The sequence below is a fragment of the Mixophyes fleayi genome, chromosome 9 (genome assembly GCF_038048845.1).
Source record: "Mixophyes fleayi isolate aMixFle1 chromosome 9, aMixFle1.hap1, whole genome shotgun sequence".
Classification (NCBI taxonomy): domain Eukaryota; kingdom Metazoa; phylum Chordata; class Amphibia; order Anura; family Limnodynastidae; genus Mixophyes; species Mixophyes fleayi.
Genome location: NC_134410.1, coordinates 131,574,998 through 131,600,409, shown reverse-complemented (window position 1 = coordinate 131,600,409; position 25,412 = coordinate 131,574,998). Strand labels below are relative to the sequence as shown.

Here is a 25,412-nt window from a genome sequence, read left to right as displayed (position 1 = left end):
ATCATTCTGTGACAGAGAGACTATGGGGCCTGGGTGTTTTAAGCTTTAACTCCAGCAACAACGTCAGGTTTCTCCGGACAAAGTCTTATTTATCAAATATCCAACACCAGGGAAATCACAGACTCCTCCAGTGTTCAAACATTTAACGCCGAATACACCGTCCCCATCGATCTCTACGGGGATGATGAAATGCGCCAATTTATCAAGCGGCAAAAAGGTTCTGCTTTTTCTAAAAATATTTTCAAGTACTTGACCACCCCTTCCGGGCGCCTCCTTCCACGCCCGATCACCCCTAAGAAGAAAGGGCCCCTTGGAGGAGAATCGCCCAGCGCAGTTACAGCCCTCCCATTTATCCCAGGGAGGAACTCGCCCACCTCCTCCCGCACCAATCCAGCTATTAAGAGTCGGCACTTTCACCTCAAATATGTTGCCATCTAGTATCCCAGCGACAATTGCTGTAGTCGTCCTATGTGCATTGCCAGACGTTATACCCTTGTATGCGCTGAGATAGGTCAGGAAGACAGGTCTTACTCTGTTGCATTAAAGAAAAACAATAAAGAGCTGTGAAAAGTAATAGCGAAGAGTGCTGATAAATATTGGTGGAAACTGACAAATAGGCCTCTGTAGCTCTGCTGATCTGTAATGAGACTGCAGTGATCCTGGATGAGGGTCGCTGTACAGCCAACTCCTTGGTATTCAGCCAAACAAATTAAAATCTTGATTGCCCTGTGATTTTAGTGCACAGTTATTGCATTCAGGATTTAAAATGACAAATGAGATTCATTATTTAGGACTCTTCCAGTAACACAAATTAGATTTGGTTCAGTATTTGGTTAAAACCTGCTGTAAAAGTACTTGTAGTTCCACTGCTACAGTAACATACTCGCGGGGCACTACGGCTGCGTTCTCGGTACTGATAGCGTGGCACTACGGCTGCGTTCTCGGTACTGATAGCGTGGCTCTACGGCTGCGTTCTCGGTACTGATATCGTGGCTCTACGGCTGCGTTCTCGGTACTGATAGCGTGGCTCTACCCCTGCGTTCTCGGTACTGATAGCGTGGCACTACGGCTGCGTTCTCGGTACTGATAGCGTGGCTCTACCCCTGCGTTCTCGGTACTGATAGCGTGGCTCTACGGCTGCGTTCCCGGTACTGATAGCGTGGCACTACGGCTGCGTTCTCGGTACTGATAGCGTGGCACTACGGCTGCATTCTCGGTACTGATAGCGTGGCACTACGGCTGCGTTCTCAGTACTGATAGCGTGGCACTACGGCTGCGTTCTCAGTCACTGGTACTGATAGCGAGGCTCTACGGCTGCGTTCTCGGTACTGTTAGCGTGGCTCTACGGCTGCGTTCTCGGTACTGATAGCGTGGCTCTACCCCTGCGTTCTCGGTACTGATAGCGTGGCTCTACGGCTGCGTTCTCGGTACTGATAGCGTGGCTCTACCCCTGCGTTCTCGGTACTGATAGCGTGGCTCTACCCCTGCGTTCTCGGTACTGATAGCGTGGCTCTACGGCTGCGTTCCCGGTACTGATAGCGTGGCACTACGGCTGCGTTCTCGGTACTGATAGCGTGGCTCTACGGCTGCGTTCTCGGTACCGATAGCGTGGCTCTACGGCTGCGTTCTCGGTACTGATAGCGTGGCTCTACGGCTGCGTTCTCGGTCACTGGTACTGATAGCGTGGCTCTACGGCTGCGTTCTCGGTACTGATAGCGTGGCACTACGGCTGCGTTCTCGGTGCTGATAGCGTAGCTCTACGGCTGCGTTCTCGGTACTGATAGCGTAGCTCTACGGCTGCGTTCTCGGTACTGATAGCGTGGCTCTACGGCTGCGTTCTCGGTACTGATAGCGTGGCTCTACGGCTGCGTTCTCGGTACTGATAGCGTGGCTCTACGGCTGCGTTCTCGGTACTGATAGCGTGGCTCTACGGCTGCGTTCTCGGTACTGATAGCGTGGCTCTACGGCTGCGTTCTCGGTACTGATAGCGTGGCTCTACGGCTGCGTTCTCGGTACTGATAGCGTGGCTCTACGGCTGCGTTCTCGGTACTGATAGCGTGGCACTACGGCTGCGTTCTCAGTCACTGGTACTGATAGCGAGGCTCTACGGCTGCGTTCTCGGTACTGTTAGCGTGGCTCTACGGCTGCGTTCTCGGTACTGATAGCGTGGCTCTACCCCTGCGTTCTCGGTACTGATAGCGTGGCTCTACGGCTGCGTTCTCGGTACTGATAGCGTGGCTCTACGGCTGCGTTCTCGGTACTGATAGCGTGGCTCTACGGCTGCGTTCTCGGTACTGATAGCGTGGCTCTACGGCTGCGTTCTCGGTACTGATAGCGTGGCTCTACGGCTGCGTTCTCGGTACTGATAGCGTGGCTCTACGGCTGCGTTCTCGGTACTGATAGCGTGGCTCTACGGCTGCGTTCTCGGTACTGATAGCGTGGCTCTACGGCTGCGTTCTCGGTACTGATAGCGTGGCTCTACGGCTGCGTTCTCGGTACTGATAGCGTGGCACTACGGCTGCGTTCTCGGTCACTGGTACTGATAGCGTGGCACTACGGCTGCGTTCTCGGTGCTGATAGCGTGGCTCTACGGCTGCGTTCTCGGTACTGATAGCGTGGCTCTACGGCTGCGTTCTCGGTGCTGATAGCGTGGCTCTACGGCTGCGTTCTCGGTGCTGATAGCGTGGCTCTACGGCTGCGTTCTCGGTGCTGATAGCGTAGCTCTACGGCTGCGTTCTCGGTACTGATAGCGTGGCTCTACGGCTGCGTTCTCGGTACTGATAGCGTGGCTCTACGGCTGCGTTCTCGGTACTGATAGCGTGACTCTACGGCTGCGTTCTCGGTCACTGGTACTGATAGCGTGGCTCTACGGCTGCGTTCTCGGTACTGATAGCGTGGCTCTACGGCTGCGTTCTCGGTACTGATAGCGTGGCTCTACGGCTGCGTTCTCGGTGCTGATAGCGTGGCTCTACGGCTGCGTTCTCGGTACTGATAGCGTGGCTCTACGGCTGCGTTCTCGGTACTGATAGCGTGGCTCTACGGCTGCGTTCTCGGTACTGATAGCGTGGCTCTACGGCTGCGTTCTCGGTACTGATAGCGTGGCTCTACGGCTGCGTTCTCGGTACTGATAGCGTGGCTCTACGGCTGCATTCAATGTCAGACCTTACTCGTCAACCAATGGCAGCGATATTTACAGAAATGTCAGACAAGAACCACAGTCTTTAGCCTCAGACACTGTTTATTTACAGACCTCCCTGTAGAACAGAGTCCTCTCCTTATTCACGTTTTGCTAACGGGACACTTTTTCCTATTACAACAAACATTTTCAGAGCAGTTTAGGAACAGAGATAATCTGAAGTTATTCACAATAGCTGCTTCCCATATTTCTATATAAATATCTACTGATTCAGGTTAATTTACAGATTATTTGAGATTAAACAAGACATAGTAACAGGATCGTTAATCACCCATTTACGGTATCTTTGTTCCCAAGTTCAGGTCCTCTGGTACAATGAGCACATTAGAGAGCTTCGTCTCTGTTAATGTATGTGGGGTTTTCTGTTCTCTTATCACACAAGTCTCTTATTGTTCTACGGCACTAAAATGACAATTTTACCAGCTCCCAAAAAAATGGCAATAAAATAAGTGTACAAATGGTCAACTGTCGGGGTCTAAAGCTGGTCGGACCACATCACTCAGAGTATTTTAACAACTAAATTGACTGTGAAATGGGAGCGACATGCTGGCTGCATTAGATAATAGCAGCTAAATGGATGCCTAAAGTCATGCAAGACAATAATCCTATTACAAAGCAAACTATTAGTGTTACCCGAGACAGAGAGAACTCCCGCCATGTCTGCGCCGTCGCCTTCTCTGGCCATATATCTGACAATTTATGGCGGTCTGATGTCATGCACTATAACACAGAGTGAGCAGGCCTCATTATAACAGTGAGGATCACCCACCGATCAGCTTTATAATCAACGAACAAGCCCTTTCGGTGATCAACCTCAGCCGGTCGCAGGTTATTTAAGAACTTTCTGGAAAGAACAAGATCATTTTATCTGATCTTAATGAACTCCACCGAAAAACAACATTGCTAATTGTGGGTGAAGTCATCCTTTCCTTTTAAGAAGCAATTTAGGGTTTAGATTCAGTTTGTCGGGGTGCAACAGAATCCAAAATTATGAATTTGTTGTATTGTCACTATTTACTATTTAGGTTATTGTGTTCCCACTGGAACTCTGCATAATGAGTGACATAGGTGTATGGGCTTATAATGATAGCGTACCCATTGTACCAGGGGATTTGTAATGTACTGTTTATAATACAGTATATATACCCTATAAGTGCAATATCTACGTTTGCCTCATTGAAGGAACACCCTTCAGCGGATGATTTTCTTCTCCTTTCCTATAACCAATGATTGTGGTGCTATATCCTATGGACCGATTGTCTTGTAGGACATAGTTACACCCATCTCCTGCTACGCAGCCGGCAGCTGCCTCATCACTGGGCTCCAAGCCTCCATGCAACAAAACTTCCCTCAGTTTTGACCTTTTGGGGCATATTTAACAAATCACGGTAGTGCACTATTGTGGAATTAAAGTCCCGATGTGCCCTCCGCAAATTTATTAAGGGGGCATCGCAGCAGATATCATGGATATCTGGTGCTTTGCACTCCTGATCGTTTTTGCGAGCAGTCACCATTCAACAGAATGGTGACTGCTCCTGGGCGCAATCTAACAAGTCCCGAATTTTTTTTTCCCGGGAACTTGTCTTGATAATGTACCAGCTGAAGCTGGCGTACATCATCCTAATTGAAGAAATTCACTGCTGTCAGCTCTGCTCCGAAGAGTAGAGCTGGACAGCACATGTGTGGAGGGATCACATGATCCCTCCCTGTCACTCAGTGCGCTCTCTCTGCAACGATAGTTGCAGAGACAGAGTGGGGACTTTGTGCGCATGTGCACTGCACATGCGCAATTGAAGGAAGAAGAGGAGATCCCGAGACAGCGCGTCCGAAGAGGGGGGTAAGTGTGATTTTTTCTATCACAGAAACAGCAGTTTTTCGGAACTGCTGTATCTGTGATCCCTTTTTAATAAATGTGAGAAATAGTTCAATTCTTATTTATGCGATAAGGATTGATAACTATTTCTCACTTTTGCCGATTAATGATAAATGTGCCCCTTTGTGTCACAAATATATTGAATTGCCTGAGCTTTTATAATCAGCCACAGGGATTTATTTGGCTGTAGTAGAAGCCAGAGGCCCCCAAAATTTGTACAGTCAGCCCCAACCTACGGGGAGCGTGTCACATCTGTGGACTTGCAGGAGCCTGTTTGAGGAATGACCTCATCTTGTTCCTGCTTTACCCTATTACTAGCCCCACAGTCACCGACACCTTGTATGAGCCAGAAAACGTAACCAACAAGTCTTCCAGGATCGCACTGCGGATCGGAGCCAAGATCCAGTACAGCTTCCAGGAAACTGGGGCTGCACATATCCATAAGCTTTATGTCCGAGAGGTTTATATATCCCTGTGTTCTGAGCATTCATTTCTTTTTATGGATAACAACGTATAAAGTAAGTTCATGGGCGGCCATGCTGTTCATCTCTGTATAGTTAATTTCTATAGAAGAAAATCCGAACACCATTCCCTAAGTGGAAACATCGATGATACCTAGGGTCATGGGAACAATTCCAACCATGGCCTTATCTGTGTGGAGTTTGTATGTTCTCCCTGTGATTGCGCGGGTTTCCCCTGGGTGCTCCGGTTTCCTCCCACACTCCAAAAACAACTTAGTAGATTAATTGGCTGCTAACAAATTTACCCTAGTCTGTCTGTGTATGTGTTAGGGAATTTAGACTGTAAGCTCCAATGGGGCCGGAATGGATGTGAGCGAGTTCTCTGTACAGAGCTGCGGAATTAGAGGCGCTATATATATATATATATATATATATATAAATAATACATTTAAAGGGGTATTTCGCACAGATTCGATGAGTACATCAGCGGGGGCGGAACAGAGCACAGCAAAATTTTGGGGAGGGTCCTGTGATGCCCTCAGCCCTGCCAGATTCCTGCTGCGCTCTCAGTGACCTTTTTTTGGAAGCAGAGTTGGGGCCTCCGGAGGGTAACCAGACATTGCCGGCTGCACACCACTTTAAAAAGTTAGGTTACAGTATGAGAGGGGGGGGGGGGGGGGGGATCGCTTTCATTATTACAATAATCTATGATTCTATACATGGCGTTCATAAATAGCTTAGTGACTTGCCTACATAAATAAGTACAATAATGTTTTATAAACAAAATTGTAGAAAAAAAACCTCCACTATGATTGATGGCAAGCTCTTCGGTCCAGAAACTTTGTTCCCTATTTTGTACACGGTTAGATACATTATTATTGACGTTTGTCTTTATAATCTGCAAAATATTATGCAACGCTTTACAGAGAGTGCTTAGTTTTAACCAGCCCCTCTCCACAGCGGAGGTTATAGTCTACCACACGCACAAACAATAACATGGATTTACATGCGGGTGTAAGTTCCTTTGTTTTCCGTATCTTGCGTGAAATAACTCTGTGTATGTTCAGAAACGGATCTTATGCCAATGAACATGCAATTCAACGAACACAAATGACACGACTGCCTACGACTTGAAGGGCAGAACAGAAGAGGAAGGTGGAGGATGAATGCAGGCAACGTACAGTAAGGGCGTACCAAGGCTGATGTGGGAGATTCCAGTCCTGGGTTTCTCTACCATTTAGGCAGAGCCTGCTTACACCCAGATTCAAATCAAAAGACATCTTGAGATCCGCTTGTATATGAATACAGTCACAACTCTGCTCAAGTTCTGTGCTCTGTTTTAATCCGCAACCTGCGTTATGATTTTAATCGGCCGTTATAACTGAATACAGCCCAGCACATAGGAGACAATTATATTGGAGGGGATCTGGACAGGATATTAAACAGAACATTGATCTCTATGGAAAGTGTTTCTCATCGGACACCTGGTAACGATCATTCTAATCTCCCACTGTCCAGCAGGTGTCTGATCACAGACACAGAATAGAAATTTGTGGGAATATATTTTAGAATTTGGCTAATCAAGATTGGGATTATGAGGTTAAGCCGCTGTCAGAGGAGCGGAACGTGTGATTTATTACATGCCCAGCGCTGCTGTCAGAACCTATTACACCAAGAGTCACAAAATAGTTCTCTAAGATGGTTATTGTCTGCCGGGTCTATGGGGTCAATACAATTTTGACAAGATTAATGCTGCTTTTGTAACAGAAACTATAGTCAGCTTGTGTTGAACATTTGCACAAATATTGACCCTCAAACACGGACCTCTCCTCTATAGAATTAATCCTGCTTGTTAAACACCAGCTTTGAGTAACTGTCAAAATAGAAAAAACCATCATAAATGATTTCACTGATGACAGTGAGGAATTTCACTACTTATATCTGTGAATGAAGCACAAGTATGTCCTCTTTAGAGTAAAATACCACCAGAAAACTATATTGACATGTATTGTGCAATAAACATATATCATTAAAAACATGCAATGCAGAGCCCCCCGCTCTGACACCCAGCATGCAATGCAGAGCCCTCCGCTCTGACACCCAGCATGCAATGCAGAGCCCCCCCCTCTGACGCCCAGCAGAGCCCTCCGCTCTGACGCCCAGCATGCAATGCAGAGCCCTCCGCTCTGACACCCAGCATGCAATGCAGAGCCCCCCCCTCTGACGCCCAGCAGAGCCCTCCGCTCTGACGCCCAGCATGCAATGCAGAGCCCTCCGCTCTGACGCCCAGCATGCAATGCAGAGCCCTCCGCTCTGACGCCCAGCATGCAATGCAGAGCCCTCCGCTCTGACGCCCAGCATGCAATGCAGAGCCCTCCGCTCTGACGCCCAGCATGCAATGCAGAGCCCTCCGCTCTGACGCCCAGCATGCAATGCAGAGCCCTCCGCTCTGACGCCCAGCATGCAATGCAGAGCCCCCCGCTCTGACGCCCAGCATGCAATGCAGAGCCCCCCGCTCTGACGCCCAGCATGCAATGCAGAGACCCCCGCTCTGACGCCCAGCATGCAATGCAGAGCCCCCCACTCTGACGCCCAGCAGAGCCCCCCGCTCTGACGCCCAACATGCAATGCAGAGCCCCCCGCTCTGACGCCCAGCATGCAATGCAGAGCCCTCCGCTCTGATGCCCAGCATGCAAAGCAGAGCCCCCCGCTCTGATGCCCAGCATGCAATGCAGAGCCCCCCAGCTCTGACGCCCAGCATGTAATGCAGAGCCCCCCAGCTCTGACGCCCAGCATGGCATGCAGAGCCCCCCAGCTCTGACGCCCACCATACAGGTGATGCAGAGCCCCCCGCTCTGACGCCCAGCATGGCATGCAGACCCACCCGCTCTGACGCCCACCATACAGGTGATGTAGAGCCCCCCGCTCCGACGCCCAGCATAGCATGCAGACCCGCCCGCTCTGACGCCCACCATACAGGTGATGCAGAGCCCCCCGCTCTGACGCCCAGCATAGCATGCAGATCCCCCCGCTCTGACGTCCACCATACAGTTGTGCAGAGCCCCCCGCTCTGACGTCCAGCATGCAATGCAGAGCCCCCCACTCTGACGCCCAGCAGAGCCCCCCGCTCTGACGCCCAACATGCAATGCAGAGCCCCCCGCTCTGACGCCCAGCATGCAATGCAGAGCCCTCCGCTCTGATGCCCAGCATGCAAAGCAGAGCCCCCCGCTCTGATGCCCAGCATGCAATGCAGAGCCCCCCAGCTCTGACGCCCAGCATGTAATGCAGAGCCCCCCAGCTCTGACGCCCAGCATGGCATGCAGAGCCCCCCAGCTCTGACGCCCAGCATGCAATGCAGAGCCCCCCGCTCTGACGCCCAGCATGCAATGCAGAGCCCCCCGCTCTGACGCCCAGCATGCAATGCAGAGCCCCCCGCTCTGACGCCCAGCATGCAATGCAGAGCCCCCCGCTCTGACGCCCAGCATGCAATGCAGAGCCCCCCGCTCTGACGCCCAGCATGGCATGCAGAGCCCCCCAGCTCTGACGCCCAGCATGACATGCAGAGCCCCAGCTCCGACGCCCAGCATGACATGCAGAGCCCCAGCTCCGACGCCCAGCGTGGCATGCAGACTCCCCCACTCTGACGCCCACCATACAGGTGATGCAGAGCCCCCCGCTCTGACGCCCAGCATGGCATGCAGACCCGCCCGCTCTGACGCCCACCATACAGGTGATGTAGAGCCCCCCGCTCCGACGCCCAGCATAGCATGCAGACCCGCCCGCTCTGACGCCCACCATACAGGTGATGCAGAGCCCCCCGCTCTGACGCCCAGCATGGCATGCAGACCCGCCCGCTCTGACGCCCACCATACAGGTGATGTAGAGCCCCCCGCTCCGACGCCCAGCATAGCATGCAGACCCGCCCGCTCTGACGCCCACCATACAGGTGATGCAGAGCCCCCCGCTCTGACGCCCAGCATGGCATGCAGACCCGCCCGCTCTGACGCCCACCATACAGGTGATGTAGAGCCCCCCGCTCCGACGCCCAGCATAGCATGCAGACCCGCCCGCTCTGACGTCCACCATACAGGTGTGCAGAGCCCCCCGCTCTGACGTCCACCATACAGGTGTGCAGAGCCCCCCGCTCTGACGTCCACCATACAGGTGATGCAGAGCCCCCGCTCTGACGTCCACCATACAGGTGATGCAGAGCCCCCGCTCTGACGTCCACCATACAGGTGATGCAGAGCCCCCCAGCTCTGACGTCCACCATACTGGTGATGCAGAGTAACACCATATTTATAGCAGTCTGGACATAATAATAATATAACAGAACTGCTTTTTTTTTTTTTTTTTATTGAAAGCCTGGGAACGTGCAATCAAAAACCCAAAGTGCCCAAAAAAGGTGTAAAACCATAAAAAAGTGCACAAGGGGTACGGTACTGGCCCCTTCTTTAAAAAGAAAGGGCCCTGGTCCCCGACCCCCGGAACCAAAAAGGTCCCTTAGGGGGCAAGGGTCTTCAGACCCCCTTCGCTGCGAGGCTAGGGGGGTCCCTTTAGCCCCTGGGATCCACCGAAGCTTCACCCAGGGCTTAACAACTAGTCCACCCCCTAAGGGGAGGACCAACGTGGGTGTTCAGGGAGGCCGGAGCCTAATGGCCACACAACCTCCCCTAGATCGTCTCGGGGACAGGAGCCCAAAAGGCCCTACCCGTACCCAATAAAATCCAGAAACGTGAACACAAAAGAAAAAGTGACAAACGTGGAGAAAAATAAATAGTGCCGAGTGGATACGGCCCCAGCCCAATGGCTGGGCTTGGTATAAAAATTTTCTCGCCCAGCCATAAGGCCGGGGCAAAGAATAGAGCGAGTGCTTAAAAGAAAGTGGTCAAAAGTGCGTGGGTGCCAACATAATCACATTGTATCTATTTCAAGGTGCTACTGACCTGTGATTTTTTGGCACCCCCGGGGTCGCCACTCCCAGAGGCACATTTGTCCCAGGCTTTCAAAGCAGCAATCCCAGCCCCTGGCCAGAGGACCAAGTGCAGCTCTGCCACAACTGCACTTGATCTTAGCCAAAAGGCCGAGAAGCGATAACAGAACTGCTGTTATATTTGCAGATATACAAGTAAGAAATTCAGGTAAAGTTGTGATTTGAAGGGGGGGGGGGTATTTTCCTACACACTTCAGACTTCCTGACAATAACCCCACTGACATTGGACTCTCCTTATCTGAATGGCTGATAACAGAAAACACTAGCATCGACTTACTTGCATAGCAAATGTGAATACAATGTGACACACATAGACCCAGTGACCCAGGATTTGTGAGACTCTGGAATAACGACTCCTGGAAAACCAGGAATTCTCCTGCTAGGTGGGCGGGGACATGCAAATCTCCTCATTAGGACAGGTCCGTCTCCGTGACCACTGCTACCCCATCCACTCGATGAACTGACTGCAATTTATTTTTTAAATGTTTAAATGTATTTAAATATTTTTTTCATTTTTAAAAAATATTTTAAATCTGTTGCCCGCAAGAATGGGGCACAAACACTCAACAATAATAGTATCGCTCTCCACATTCCCTGCACAATACAGAATTATCTATAGGGGGGATTTACCCCATGTATAACTATTTATACATTCTGATGTAATCACTGGGACATTACACACATCCCACATTTAAAGACTTGTACATGTGTTTCCAATGACAATCGATCATATCCCGGTAATTACAGCTCTGTTTAGAATTCTTTACAAAAGGCAGAAACTAAACCATTACTACAGAGTGTGATGTCATCCTGACCGGCTCTCACAGCGCCTTCATGCTACTTCCCGGGGACGGCTTAAAGGGACACCAAGAACTTTAAAAAATAATAATCTCAGTTTACAAATGATCTTTAAAGCTCATTAAGCAGCGCATGACGACAGACGGATAAAAGAGGTGAATTATTTACTAACAAGCCATGGTATTTATTCCACAATATTTAAATAAAAATGGAAGTGTTGTAGCAGTTTTGATAGGAGGTAAAGGGGCAAGAAGAGCCCATCAGGCCAGCCATGTTATTACTCTGGACACACACACGTATAGATGAATAGATATATTATAGAAGAACACGTGAACCGCTCTCTATTCAGAACTATTTTGCGTCACATTTTGTAGTAATGTGAAGTTGAGGATCAGGGGAATTCATTCTGCTAGGGGCAGTATGTAAGGGGGGCAGAAAGAAGCACATCCATTGTTATGTATTATACAACAAACCACAAAACTACTCTTAATAACAAATTATCTCTTTGTGAACATTTGTTCTTATTTGGTGAAATTTGCAAATACACAGAAAGGGAGGATCTGGGCTTCCTGCAGGAGAGGTACATGTTAGATACACTCTGACAGTGAGTGCACCTATAGGACTATTAGAGTATATCTTGCACCATGGTACACCTCCATCTGTGATATTCCCACCGATATGCGGCGCTGGGCAGTGTTATTGTCCCTCACAAATCATAAGATACAGGTAGAGGGTGTAAATTATAAATATGATTCTTTCAGTATCCAAGTTTCATTGGCCAAAGAAATAAAGGTGGACCAATAATTTACAGAGAAATTTTGAAAACAATTGGATTGCTTTTAAAAGCAAATTATGTTCCTGCTGGGTAACACATAGTAAGAGAGTTATTTCTACCAGCCATCCTGAAACATCGGTCTAATCACAAGGAGCATTGTTCCAGTGGAATCTGACAATGGCACGCACACTGCGGTATCTGCAGCAATATCGGGCAGTGTGCCCACTACCACAGGGTGTGACCGGTGCTACCACTCGGCTATCTAGGCCTAGGTGGCGCCTAAAACAATGAATGAGTGATATAATGTCCACTCACCGTGTTTTTATTTGCCACGCAAAACCCCCCTCCCGGGCATCACCATTTGTCCTCTGCTTCCACCACACATGGGGAGATTGGGGTGGGAGAGGAGCTGTACACCTCTCGCTCACATCAATGAACAATACCCCTCCCCCAGCCCCTGGATGAAGTTCTGCCTCTGATACAGACCAGCACAGTCACATGTGTTAAGCATTTGCACAACACAATTGATATCCACTTACAGTGTTTATGGATTTCCACAGTGAGTAATGTGTTTGTAAATACTCATGATGTAAGTCATTTAAATCCGGTTAGCGTGCTGTAAACATGCAGCCCCAGTGTGTGACGGCTGCGGGCTGGTGCATTATCAGATGAAGAATGAAAGGCACAGTGATGGACCGCAGGTAAAAGCCTTAACAAGCGGCCACTATTTACTGATCACCACGGAAACACGCCAACACATTGCGCAACCTCCCGGCAGATGAGTGTCTACTTGGGAAGAAAGGGTTTTGTTTTAAATAGTGAACATATTATAAGGGTGACATAATACACCCCCCCTGTCATTAGTAACTGCAAGATAACACCACATATGTTCTCTATTGTCTGCAGGAAATCACCAGCGGTGGCTATAACACGCAGTCACGCCCCCGACATGTATGTACAGTGCAATATAGCTTACTAACACGTAGTCACACCATCAGCATGTATGTACAGTACTTATATATGTCACCAACAGGCAGTCACACCAGCAACATGTATGTACAGTAATTATATAGGTCACTAACACGCAGTCACAACATCAACATGTATGTACAGTACTTATATATGTCACCAACAGGCAGTCACACTATCAGCATGTATGTGCAGTACTTATATATGTCACTAACATGTAGTCACACTATCAGCATGTATGTGCAGTACTTATATATGTCACTAACACGCAGTCACGCCCCCAGCATGTATGTACAGTGCTTATATAGGTCACTAACACGCAGTCACACCCCCAGCATGTATGTACAGTGCTTATATAGGTCACTAACACGCAGTCACACCCCCAGCATGTATGTGCAGTACTTATATATGTCACTAACACGCAGTCACGCCCCCAGCATGTATGTACAGTGCTTATATAGGTCACTAACACGCAGTCACACCCCCAGCATGTATGTGCAGTACTTATATAGGTCACTAACACGCAGTCACACCCCCAGCATGTATGTACAGTACTTATATAGGTCACTAACATGTAGTCACACTATCAGCATGTATGTGCAGTACTTATATATGTCACTAACACGCAGTCACGCCCCCAGCATGTATGTACAGTACTTTTATACATTACTAACACACAGTCACGACCCCCAGCATGTATGTACAATACTTATATAGGTCACTAACACACAGTCACACCATCATCATGTATGTACAGTACTTATATATGTCACTAACACGCAGTCACGCCCCCAGCATGTATGTACAATACTTATATAGGTCACTAACACGCAGTCACACCCCCAGCATGTATGTACAGTGCTTATATAGGTCACTAACACGCAGTCACACCCCCAGCATGTATGTACAGTGCTTATATAGGTCACTAACACGCAGTCACACCCCCAGCATGTATGTACAGTGCTTATATAGGTCACTAACACGCAGTCACACCCCCAGCATGTATGTACAGTGCTTATATAGGTCACTAACACGCAGTCACACCCCCAGCATGTATGTACAAGTACTTATATAGGTCACTAACACGCAGTCACGACCCCCAGCATGTATGTACAGTGCTTATATAGGTCACTAACACGCAGTCACACCCCCAGCATGTATGTACAGTACTTATATAGGTCACTAACATGCAGTCACGCCCAGTGAGGGCTGAGTGTAGACTGTCATGGACAAGTGGAGTCATTTGTAAGAACGCAGACAGCGTGAAAGTCTTGTTCTGATAACACGTACAGCGCACTCTGTACCACAACAGATCAGATCGCAGTTCTTCAGTTATAATCCATGTTGTGTAGAGGCTTACTGCTATATAATCCTATTTTTTTTACATATTTCCTTTATAACTGTCCACTGGAAACAGGGAATTATAGACCTGTAAACCTGACATCAATAGTGGGGAAACTACTGGAAGGTATATTAAGGGACAGTATTCAGGATTACTTGGTACGCAATAAGATTATTAGTGGGAATCGGCATGGATTTATGAGGTATATGTCATGTCAAGCTAATCTAATTAGTTTCTACGAGGAAGTTAGTGGGAACTTAGACCAGGGCAGGACAGTAGATGTGGTCTACTTAGATTTTACAAAGGCCTTTGATACACTGCCACACAAGAGGTTGGTTTACAGAATAAGGGAACTGGGTCTAGAATACAACATTTGTACTTGGATTGAAAACTGGTTATAGAATAGGGAACAGAGAGTTGTGATAAATGGAACATTTTCTAATTGGTCAAAAGTCTTAAGTGGAGTACCTCAAGGTTCCGTGCTGGGACCACTCCTCTTTAATATATTTATTAATGACCTTGGTGATGGTTTACAGAGTAAAGTTTATATTTTTGCAGATGACACTAAACTCTGTAAGGTAATAAAATCAGAGCAAGATGTAGCTTCTCTACAGAGAGACTTAAATAAACTGGAGGATTGGGCGGCCAAATGGAATATGAGGTTTAACACAGATAAATGTAAGGTTATGCATTTAGGGATCAAAAACAAGAGATATATATTAAATGGAATTAATTTAGGAGAATCTATAATAGAAAAGGATTTGGGAGTGCTCGTAGACAGTAGACTTAGCAATAGTGCTCAATGTCAAGCAGCAGCTGCAAGGGCAAACAAAGTATTGGCATGCATAAAAAGGGGCATAGATGCAAGGGAAGACAGTGTAATTTTGCCACTGTATAAATCGTTGGTAAGACCTCATCTTGAATATGCAGTACAGTTCTGGGCACCCCTCTATAAAAAAGATAATTTAAAACTAGAAAGGGTTCAGAGAAAGGAGACAAAATTGATAAAGGCTATGGAGTCATTAAGTTATGAGGAAAGGTCAGCCAGTTTAGGCATATTTAATTTAGAAAAGAGGCGTCTAAGAGGAGATATGATTACTATGTACAAATACATTAAGGGCCAATACAGAGAACTTTCATGGGAACTTTTTACCCCAAGGACTATACACAGGACACGCGGTCACCCCCTAGGTTTGAGGAGAGGAAATTTCACAACCAGCCAAGGAAGGGGTTCTTTACAGTAAGGGCAGTCAAGATATGGAATTCATTGCCAGGGAAGGTTGTGATGGCAGATTCAATAGATATGTTTAAGAAAGGGTTAGATAATTTTTTTGCGGAAAAGTGTATCCAGGGATACGACCTTTAAATAAAATGAAGGAAAGTAGTGGATATAGGGTAAAAATAGGACTGCAATATTGGGTCTGGGGGGATTTTCACAATTGAAACAGATTGGTGGTTGCTTACTCTGGATCAATTTCAAATATAAGAGAGGGATCGCAGGAGATCCAAAATAGGTTTAACTTGATGGACTGGTGTCTTTTTTCAACCTCATCAACTATGTTACTATGTTACTATGTTATAGATACATGTACTGTATAATATGTGTATTGTAGGGTTTTACCATTGAGGGTACTGTCATTCTCTCTCTATCTCCTGGTCCCCATCTCCTCATAGAGCCCTCCTGTCAGTCTTATTCCTGTACTTTTCATGGCCTAGTTAGTAGGTATATCCCCTGCGAGTACTTTACTACATGTTTGTTCATATGAGCAAAAACATGACCGGGATCAGGCAAAGAGCTGGCAGGACCTAAGCGAACTAAAAGTCCTGATAGGCTGTACCAAGGAATAGCAAAAACTGGTCATAGCAAATGCTCCGCCTCTATTGGGTACAATTAGTCAAAGTAAAATGTTGATGCTAAATCATCTATTGCCCCTTATCTTTGCCCCAGGACCTCTACAGACAGCAATTAGAACCAACTACACTCCCCTAATTAATGAGGTAAAATTTACGTTACACAACGGGAAAAATGTAGAAGTATCCTGACAACTATATAATTTTACATCTATTGCATCACTTTCCTGATCCCCACACCCTTTTATAAGGAGGTCCAGTCATTTATACTAATTTCCTGTGGAAGGGGAAAAATACAGACCTACCCTGTCCAAATAATTTACTGTCTTATCTCCCACAACCTAGAATGTTATCATGAGTACTGTATTCTGTATTGTAGACCAGATACATCGGACGGATAATAACTTTGTATCTCCTTGTATCCTTCCTACATCTCCGGGAGATCAGCACATGTGTTACTGAGCTGCAGAATTCGGCTGATTCCCTCGTGGGTTCGTTCAGGAGATAATTTAGGATATTCGGCCAATAGGGGCTTTTTAGGCGAATCAATCATAGTTCTTTTCTTAATGCTCCAAACAACATAAAAAAAATAATTGTTTTAAGTGTGTATAATAATGTATAATAAGTTATCTCTGACCTGGATGTGCGCTCAAAAAAATAAGAGACATTCGGCACCGCTGTACTGCATCTTACACCCCAAAAGCACATGCGGGTGGCTACTGAGGATACATCCCCCACTGTGTCATTCAGTCAGTCTTATAGTACAACTTCACTTTGTTGTGTATATTTATATTTGAGTGTATGTTATTTTATGATACAGAAAAAGATTGGAGATAATCATGTTGCTCCATATCAGAGACGGCAATGAGTGGCTTCCAGCTGTTGTTGAACTACAAGGCCCAGCAGGAACTGTAGTATTGCCTGCATTATTCTGCATGTCACCTGCGCACGCTTCCCGCAGCAGATAGATCCCTCGTTCCTTATACCGTACATGAGAATCTCTGTTACAAAGGGCCAGGTTGTATTCCTACTACTGGGGGCACAATGACAACACTCACAGCTTTAATATTCATAATCAGGTACAGAAACAAAATAAGGCGGCTAAACAGGACCATATGGAACCTGCAGCTGCAACAGAAAAAGCATTGATTTCTTTTTTAACATAACTTTGAGAAGCAACAATATATTCTGTCATGTGGGACGAGTGTTAATTAGTAACAGCCAGACAGAAATACGGAGGGCGAGGAGCGACGGGAGGTAAAGGGGTTTCCCTTCTCTTTACATACAAACACATCATTCTTGAAGTATGTTCTGTTCTGTCACCCGGTGCAGACGAGCCCGTTCCTGCTCATATCATAATAGGGATTAGTTTCCCGTTCCCTCATGGGGTGTGGGGTGTGACAGCTGACAATCACTCTGCAACTAGTTATCTATTGGAAGTTGTACAATACAAATATGTTATCGGAAACAACTATTGACTTACTGACAGCCAAACATTCCTAAAACCACCCATCTCTGTACACCATGTTCTGTGTCCTGCTCCCTTTCTGCCGGTACGCCACGTATTCTTATGAGAAAATATTATATATCTCGTGTATGCACTTTGCTTCTCCCCCATTACACCCCCAGAAAGACGAACTGTACTGCGCAGAGGAAAACAGTTAATGTTTGCCCAGTCTCTCCACTTATAGATACAGCAGACAGGTACAATATCGCTTTACCCACATTGCCGATTGTACACCAATAAGCATGTACTGTATAATATGTGTACAATGCCTATTGTAACTGACAACCAATATTTAAAAGGATAACTTCCATACCTATTGAAATCAATAAAACAAAACAGGAAAACATTGACTACAAGTCACAAATATATATATATATATATATATATATATATATATATATATATATATATATATATATATATGCGCAGGAAATGTACAGATTTATTTTTAAAATAACTGTGACATGCAACAATGTATTCCATCATGTTGGATCAGTGTCAATCTGGGTACAGATCTATGCAATTATCGTGCAGATCACACGATAAACTAACGTTTGGTCAGATATCACATTAGTGTGTGCACATCGTTAGATTTGGTTATATAAACCTCCTAAATACCATGACCAACGATGGAACGATGTCGGGTAATATGGCAGTGTGTACGCACTCACCACCAGCCCCGTAGGCAGATATCTGTACAGTGTACAGAGTCACCATCTTCTCAGCAGATGGTTATGAGAGATGAAGATCACAGATCTGACAGTAAATCGTGTAGGTGTGTACACATGAATCAGCTGCTCATCGGGACTTTCAGACGTTAGTGAAATAGTTACAGAAGTCGCATCCGCAGTAAGACTACATAGGTGTGTACCCAGGTCACGTTAGAAGCAGCCAGAGAGGTAAGGATGGTTACAACAAGGGGAGGGTAAATCATTAACAGATTAGAGGCCGATTTGTCGAAGGGGCGTTGTTTCACTTTGCCCTATATAATAACCACCTAATGTTAAATGTTACCATCCTGTTCTGGACCCCAGGGCTGTGTCATGGGGCCGGTTTCCCAGCGGGAAATGACCCTATAATGACTAGAGATAACTCCACAGACGGTAAGATGATATATCGGGCACCATGGTACACTGCAGTGCTGCAATCCACGTTCTGTTAATATCTGATATCTGGACGGCATTACCAGAAGGAGAACATTGAAAAAACATTTTTATTAAGTAAAAATGTTTTTGGTCTGAATGTCTTTGAAATCTCATTTTGTGAGGTGGGGGGGCTGGGACAGTACATACAGTATGGATCAGACCTGGGGGTCCTCAGAGCATCAGGAACTATTATCTCACTGGATAACTTTTGCTTATTATTAATATCGCTCAGCTGCCGAGGTATAAGGCACCTCGTGCCTCTGCGATGTCACTTATCCCCATCACACCCACATGAGGTAGTATAGAGGGTTTTATATCTCAGTAAACTAGCTGAGTATCACTACTAACCTACTAATACACACTGGGGACAGTATGTAAGGTAGCGCCACTTATGGCAACGTATGGCTGAGACAGAACCAGTTGGATGTTAGTGCGCAGTGACTGTTGTTATTACATTGTTACTTAACTATGGGACAAAAAAGGCTTTTTAATTATTAAATATTTTTTTTTATGAATAATCAGTAGTACGGCCAGTGGGTGAGTTTAGGATACCAAGGATTGTGTGTCAAAATACTCCTAAAATGTTTCTGGTTTTTAAGTAAATTATGATACACCGCATCCCCCTCACTAATCCAACCTCACACCAGAATTTGGCTGGATTACTAATAGTGGATTATAACATCGGATCATAGGCCTGGAGACGGGGTAACTCAGATGCTATCTAGGCTTCTCCCCTCACCCCCATCAAACCCTTAGAAATAAAGATATAACTCAGGTATTGTCTCGCCAGGCTCTAACTAGAGTAGCCCACGGCTGCTCCAGGCTTTGGGGGCATTCGGGGAGAGGGTGAAATTAACATATTGTACACTTCATATTGATGTGTTATAACATGTACTGCAATGTGCCCCGACCAGACCCATCTCCCATTCTCCCTCCTTTCTCTGAAAACTCAATAAAAAGTATTTAAAAAAAACAAAACAAAAAAACTGCTAAGCTTTGTGTGTATCCCTCATTATGTAACATTCTGGTTGACAGAAGTAGAAAGAGCCTGTGGAAAAGTCCTGAACTCAAGGACAAAGTTTTTTTTAGTGAAAATAAATCCGACAAATTCCAATGTGACAGCGGAATATAAAGATTGCTCAATGCTGCTCCAGTGCGTACAGCAGATTCTGGATTATCTCCTGAGAGCGACGAGGATCCAAAATGTGGAATTTGGACCTAAAACCGTGTTGTTCTAATTTTTTCCATTCCAAAGACAAGTTTTGGCTTTTACATGTTACTATTATGAAGTAATATCTTATTAGCACGGATTGTTTTCCTATGCAATCCTTAACTCTTTCCCTACTGAATGCAGAAGAGAATCAGACGGACACATACATGAGCCCCCCAGAAAATGATGAAACCCCTCTGCATAGGCAGAGGTGTTACAGCCGGGCCCCGGGCCCTTGTAGGGACCAGAGATAGGAGGCACTTCCTCCCCTCACACTCGGTCACCCAATCAGTGACTGCAGGTGGGAGAGCCATGTCGGGGGAGGAGTGGGGAATCTCCTCTATGCCAGCCCTAGGTTGGCACCATCAGACACAAGGATCCTGGGCACAGCAAACACAGAGGAACAGAAACCTTTAATAATCTCTCTTATGTTTCTGTACAAATTAAATCACTGGAGTAAGTGGTGAACGTCTTAGGTCATAGTATTTATTACCTCCGAGTTGCCAGAAATAAAGTACTGACATTATAACTTTTACAGCGGTAATACTTCATGTAATCCACAGTGAATACATTTTATGTGTTAAACTAAAGTCTGACATCATTACTAAGCGTTGAATCGGGACAAGTCACTGAATACATAATGCCAGGTTTATAGTATCTAATAAGGATCATCTACCAGGGAATGTAGAAGTGGCCGAATGGATATTTACCACTCGTTTTCCTCCTTGCTGCTTTGTACCACAAAACTTCACTTACCCTAAATATTGCTATAAGTACTGACCTGCAGGTAGGGTCATGTGTTTGGGAACAGCCCATGCCACGGGGCGACCAATGACCCCGTATAGTTATCAGATAGATGGGGCGACATCGCCCATCCGTACCGTCAGCATTTAGAGTGAAACTAAACCCACAATGCCAACATGTTAATAATGATCATCTGTCTTTGAATCACCCTATATGACAAAGGGTTACCGTGATATCACAGCTATACGGTAAGATTATCCAGCTTTTGCCGCTGATGATTTCCCAATGTCTTTGCGTGGAGAACCCTATTCTGCTATCGCTATCTCATCTTGATATCGTCGCCATTTTCACAGATGAAAATCATTAAAAAATGCTTTATTGTTTGAATATTTTTTTACTGTGAATTTTTTTGCATACTAGTTATATATTTTTTTAATTAATTGTGGCAATAAGGACATCTGGGTAAATAGATCTTGTGGACAGGGTCCCCCTTGATCACCTCTCCTCACATGTGGATAAGATCCGAGGGGTTAAACCCTGGATCTAGCCGCCAGAGGTAAACATGTATTTTAAAATGTATATATTAAATAATTATGTATTAAATATACAGGTGCTGGATGAAGGGGGTGTAAATGTATTTATTTTCAATTGTTCAGCTATTGATGTATGAGGTTTGGAGGCAACTTTTCTGAAGAAAGGAAATCCTATGGTAATTAAGTATTTTCATCAGAGAGACCACAATATCTTTGTAGCCTGAATACACAGCAGGGAGTTGATACCATTTTATCCTGTCCTGTGTCTGAGAGAGATAAGGGAACTATCTGAATAATGTAACAGCGAGTAATTTGGAAAATCACAGATTGATGCAGATTTTGATAAATTAAAATTGCGTTAAATCCAAGTTTAAAGAATATATTACAAGCTGGTGCTGAACATTGAATGTAATATTTCAGACTTTCAGGTACAGGCTCCGGGCACATACCTGGCACCACCCTGCCAACATGCGGGCAGAAACTGTATAAAAAGAGCTAAAAAGAGTATTTTGTATTTCATCTCATACACTATCTGGAGTACCTCCAACGAGCGTGGAAAGATTCTTGTCAGGACTCTTAAAACATCTAAGATGCTCCTTAACGGCTATTACTTGCTGTATCCTGTGACCAACAGATAAGAGCTTACACTCTAATCCCAGACTTTCCTGTGTTGAACCCAGCGTCTCGGTGTCAGCGCTCTGCCCGCTACCCAGCAGCCCTGATCTATAGTAAGCGGGCAGGAGGTACCAGCCTGTCTACAGCAAAGAGGCGCTGTAGCAGCTTTACCAGCTACCCAGAAGTAGGTGGTTCTAGGTGCCGCAAAGGAGCCCAGTCGAGGCAGCGAGATTCTCCTACAAATATTGCGCAGATGGCATTCAAACTTTCCGAGTGTCTGGTAGCAAGGTGATACTACTGATGGTGAAAAAGGAACCCAGATAAACTGAGTGAGGTCCCTCACCCAAGGACCACCCCGCTGGGTGGCAAAGTATTTACCCTGTTATACATAGAGCACAATGATCAGTATGTGAGGTGTCTTATTATGGATGCAAACAACCAATGTCTCTGCTTGTGGTTTCAATTACAGATGTATTTGTTTTTTCTCAATTGTAAATCAATTAAAAATGGGGATGGGGGGGGTGCTCCTGACGAGCCCAGAGGGCTCATAACATAAATATAATTTACCTAATAGTAACAATGAACAAACACTTAAATAAAAACATTTACTAAATCTTCCGTCTTCTCAACCTTCGCACGAGTGTTGGATAAAAGAGTAAAATAATCTTCCACAAATCATCTTTTCCCCTAGTTCATAATGTACATATTACAGAGGAGTTTTATTTAAATAGATACAGGATGTTTCCATGAAACAAGTTGTTTTTTGTCCAAAACGATCTAAAGTCCTTTTGTTTTTCCCGAAAAAAGTGATTACATATGTGCAGTAAATCTGTTAAAACCATCTCTCGTTCTGGCTGTACCATAAAACACTTATTTGGTTTCAGCCGTTAAAAAAAACCTCTGGGCAGATGGAAAGTTTAATATTTGTGAACAATCTCAGCATTCTTCTGTAAGTGGACTCGTCAGTCCTTATTTTGTAGAACAAACTCAAATATTTGTGAAGCAGATGCCTAACTACCGAGGAGCATCAGTTATGTTTACACTGCGATATTCAGAAGAAATAGGTCACATACCTGCAAGATCTTCTTTCGAGGAGACCAGACGAGGAGAGCTGTTCCCCGGCTCGATTCTTAATGATAATCTGGAAAAAAAAAATGTGTAAATAGGTGACTTGTGAAATATTAGGTCATTAATAAAAACACATAAATTCCGACTGAAAACATCTGAGGTGTGTAAAAGTCTATAGTGGTAACGTTGAAGCGCTGTTATCCACATGTGACGACAGAAAATGCGGCCACACAACCGGTGTGCGGAAGAAGGAGCTGGTTATGGAGTATCGCATATAAGCAGGGCCGCCGAGAGGGGGGGGGGGAGCGGGTACTATTTACCCGGGCCCGGCCATGCCAGGGGGCCCGGACCGGGCCCCCACCGCTGAATTTTATTTTATTTTTTACACTTTTCTTTATTGCAATTTTTTTTTATTTTTGTCTTCTTTTTTTTTTTTTTTTCCCCCGGGGAGGGGGGGGGGGGGGCTTGGGGTGTCGGACCGGTCCGTTGGTGGGGGGAGCTAGATAGTTAAAAAAAAAAAAAATTTACATATTCACCTGATCGCGCCGCCCTCCCTCCACTCTGCTCGTTTCACACTGACTGTCGGGCGTGACGTCATCAAGTCACGCCCGACAGTCAGTGAGGAACGTCGCAGAGGGGACCAAGCAAGAAGAAAGAAGAGAACACAGAAGAAAAGAAAGAAACTAACAAGTAAGTAAAGAACAGAGAGTCAAGGGAAGGAAAGTAGAAAGGGAGAGTGTGACAAAGAAGGGGGAGAGATGTACAGAATGAAAAAAAAAGTGGGGAAAGATGTACAGAATGAAAAAAAAAGTGGGGAAAGATGTACAGAATGAAAAAAAAAGTGGGGAAAGATGTACAGAATGAAAAAAAAAGTGGGGAAAGATGTACAGAATGAAAAAAAAAGTGGGGAGAGATGTACAGAATGAAAAAAAAGCAGGGAGAGATGTACAGAATGAAAAAAAAGTGGGGAGAGATGTACAGAATGAAAAAAAAGTGGGGAGAGATGTACAGAATGAAAAAAAAGTGGGGAGAGATGTACAGAATGAAAAAAAAAGTGGGGAGAGATGTACAGAATGAAAAAAAAGCAGGGAGAGATGTACAGAATGAAAAAAAAGTGGGGAGAGATGTACAGAATGAAAAAAAAGTGGGGAGAGATGTACAGAATGAAAAAAAAGTGGGAGAAATGTACAGAGTGAATAAAAAGGAGGGGAAGCAGCATGGAGGGCGCAGTGTGAACATAAGGGGGCACAGTGTAGTGATGAAGGGGCACAGTAATGTGCACAGGGGGCTTGTTGCAATGTAGTGAGTGTGAGGTAGATGGTGGCAAATTAATGGGTGCTATTTTGTTTGTAGGGTGATGGGGAGGCAATTTAATAGTGGGGACTTAATTTAAGATGGGGTGGTTTGGGGGCTATTGAATGTGGGGATGAGTTTGGGGAGAATGAGGTCTATTTATTAAATGTGACTATGAGTTATTTAATGGCAGTGATGGTTGCGGGAAATAGGTATTGCTGTTTGCAGGAAGGGAATAGGTTTATTTATTAAATGTGAATACTATTATTTTAATGTTGGGGCTGGAGGAATGCCTAATTATTAATTGTGGGTGCTATTGATTTAACGCCGGGGCTGGCTGTAATTTTCTAAGTGTAGCCATTTTTTTTTCCAAATAGGTCCTTCAACATTTCTGGATCCGGACAAGCCACAACTAAAGAAACCAGCAGCCACAGGTGGAGAAAGTGAGAAGAACAGGTAGGAGAGAGCAGCAGAGTGTGTGAAATGTTGTGATTCTAGTAGGGACAATACCAATTTTTGGTGAGTGTTGTGCCCAATGTTAGGTGCAGGCCAAGACTGAACTGTTTGTGTACACACTGCATTCTTTGTATACTACACTGTGGTGGTAGATGTCCTGAAAGTCAGGAGTGCTTGGACATATGTGACGCTCCGGCGAATTGAGTGCCTAGTGATTTTGATGTTAGCCACGCCCCCAAATGCCTAACTACAACTTTGAAAAAATTTGCGCCGCCGTGAGGCGGCGCAAAATTTTTTTGCATGCTCAACTATAAGGGGGGGCCCCACAAATTTGTTGTACCGGGGCCCTGAATTCCTCTTGGCAGCCCTGCATATAAGCATAAACCGTGGCTACACTGCATTGAGGAGTCACAGGTTAGATACACTTCTCACATTAATGCATTCTGGGGAATCCCCGGAAACGCATAAAAACCACTTTCATCCTTTTCTATTCATACAACTAAACGGAGTCCTGATAACTGCATGATAACACGTGAACAATGCGTCAGCCAGCTCCCGCTGTCCAACGCATAACTGGGAATG

General features: G+C 45.6%; 1 protein-coding gene across 8 annotated transcripts in view; it reads right to left on the bottom strand.

Annotated features, from left to right (window-relative positions):
- RALGPS1 (Ral GEF with PH domain and SH3 binding motif 1) overlaps nt 1–25,412 on the bottom strand; it is a 312,153-nt gene that overhangs the window by 49,484 nt on the left and 237,257 nt on the right. For all 8 annotated transcript variants that reach the window (XM_075185799.1, XM_075185803.1, XM_075185804.1 and 5 more), the window contains exon 12: nt 23,087–23,154. In XM_075185799.1, the coding sequence (XP_075041900.1) occupies nt 23,087–23,154 (68 nt within the window). The remainder of the gene's footprint in view (nt 1–23,086; nt 23,155–25,412) is intronic.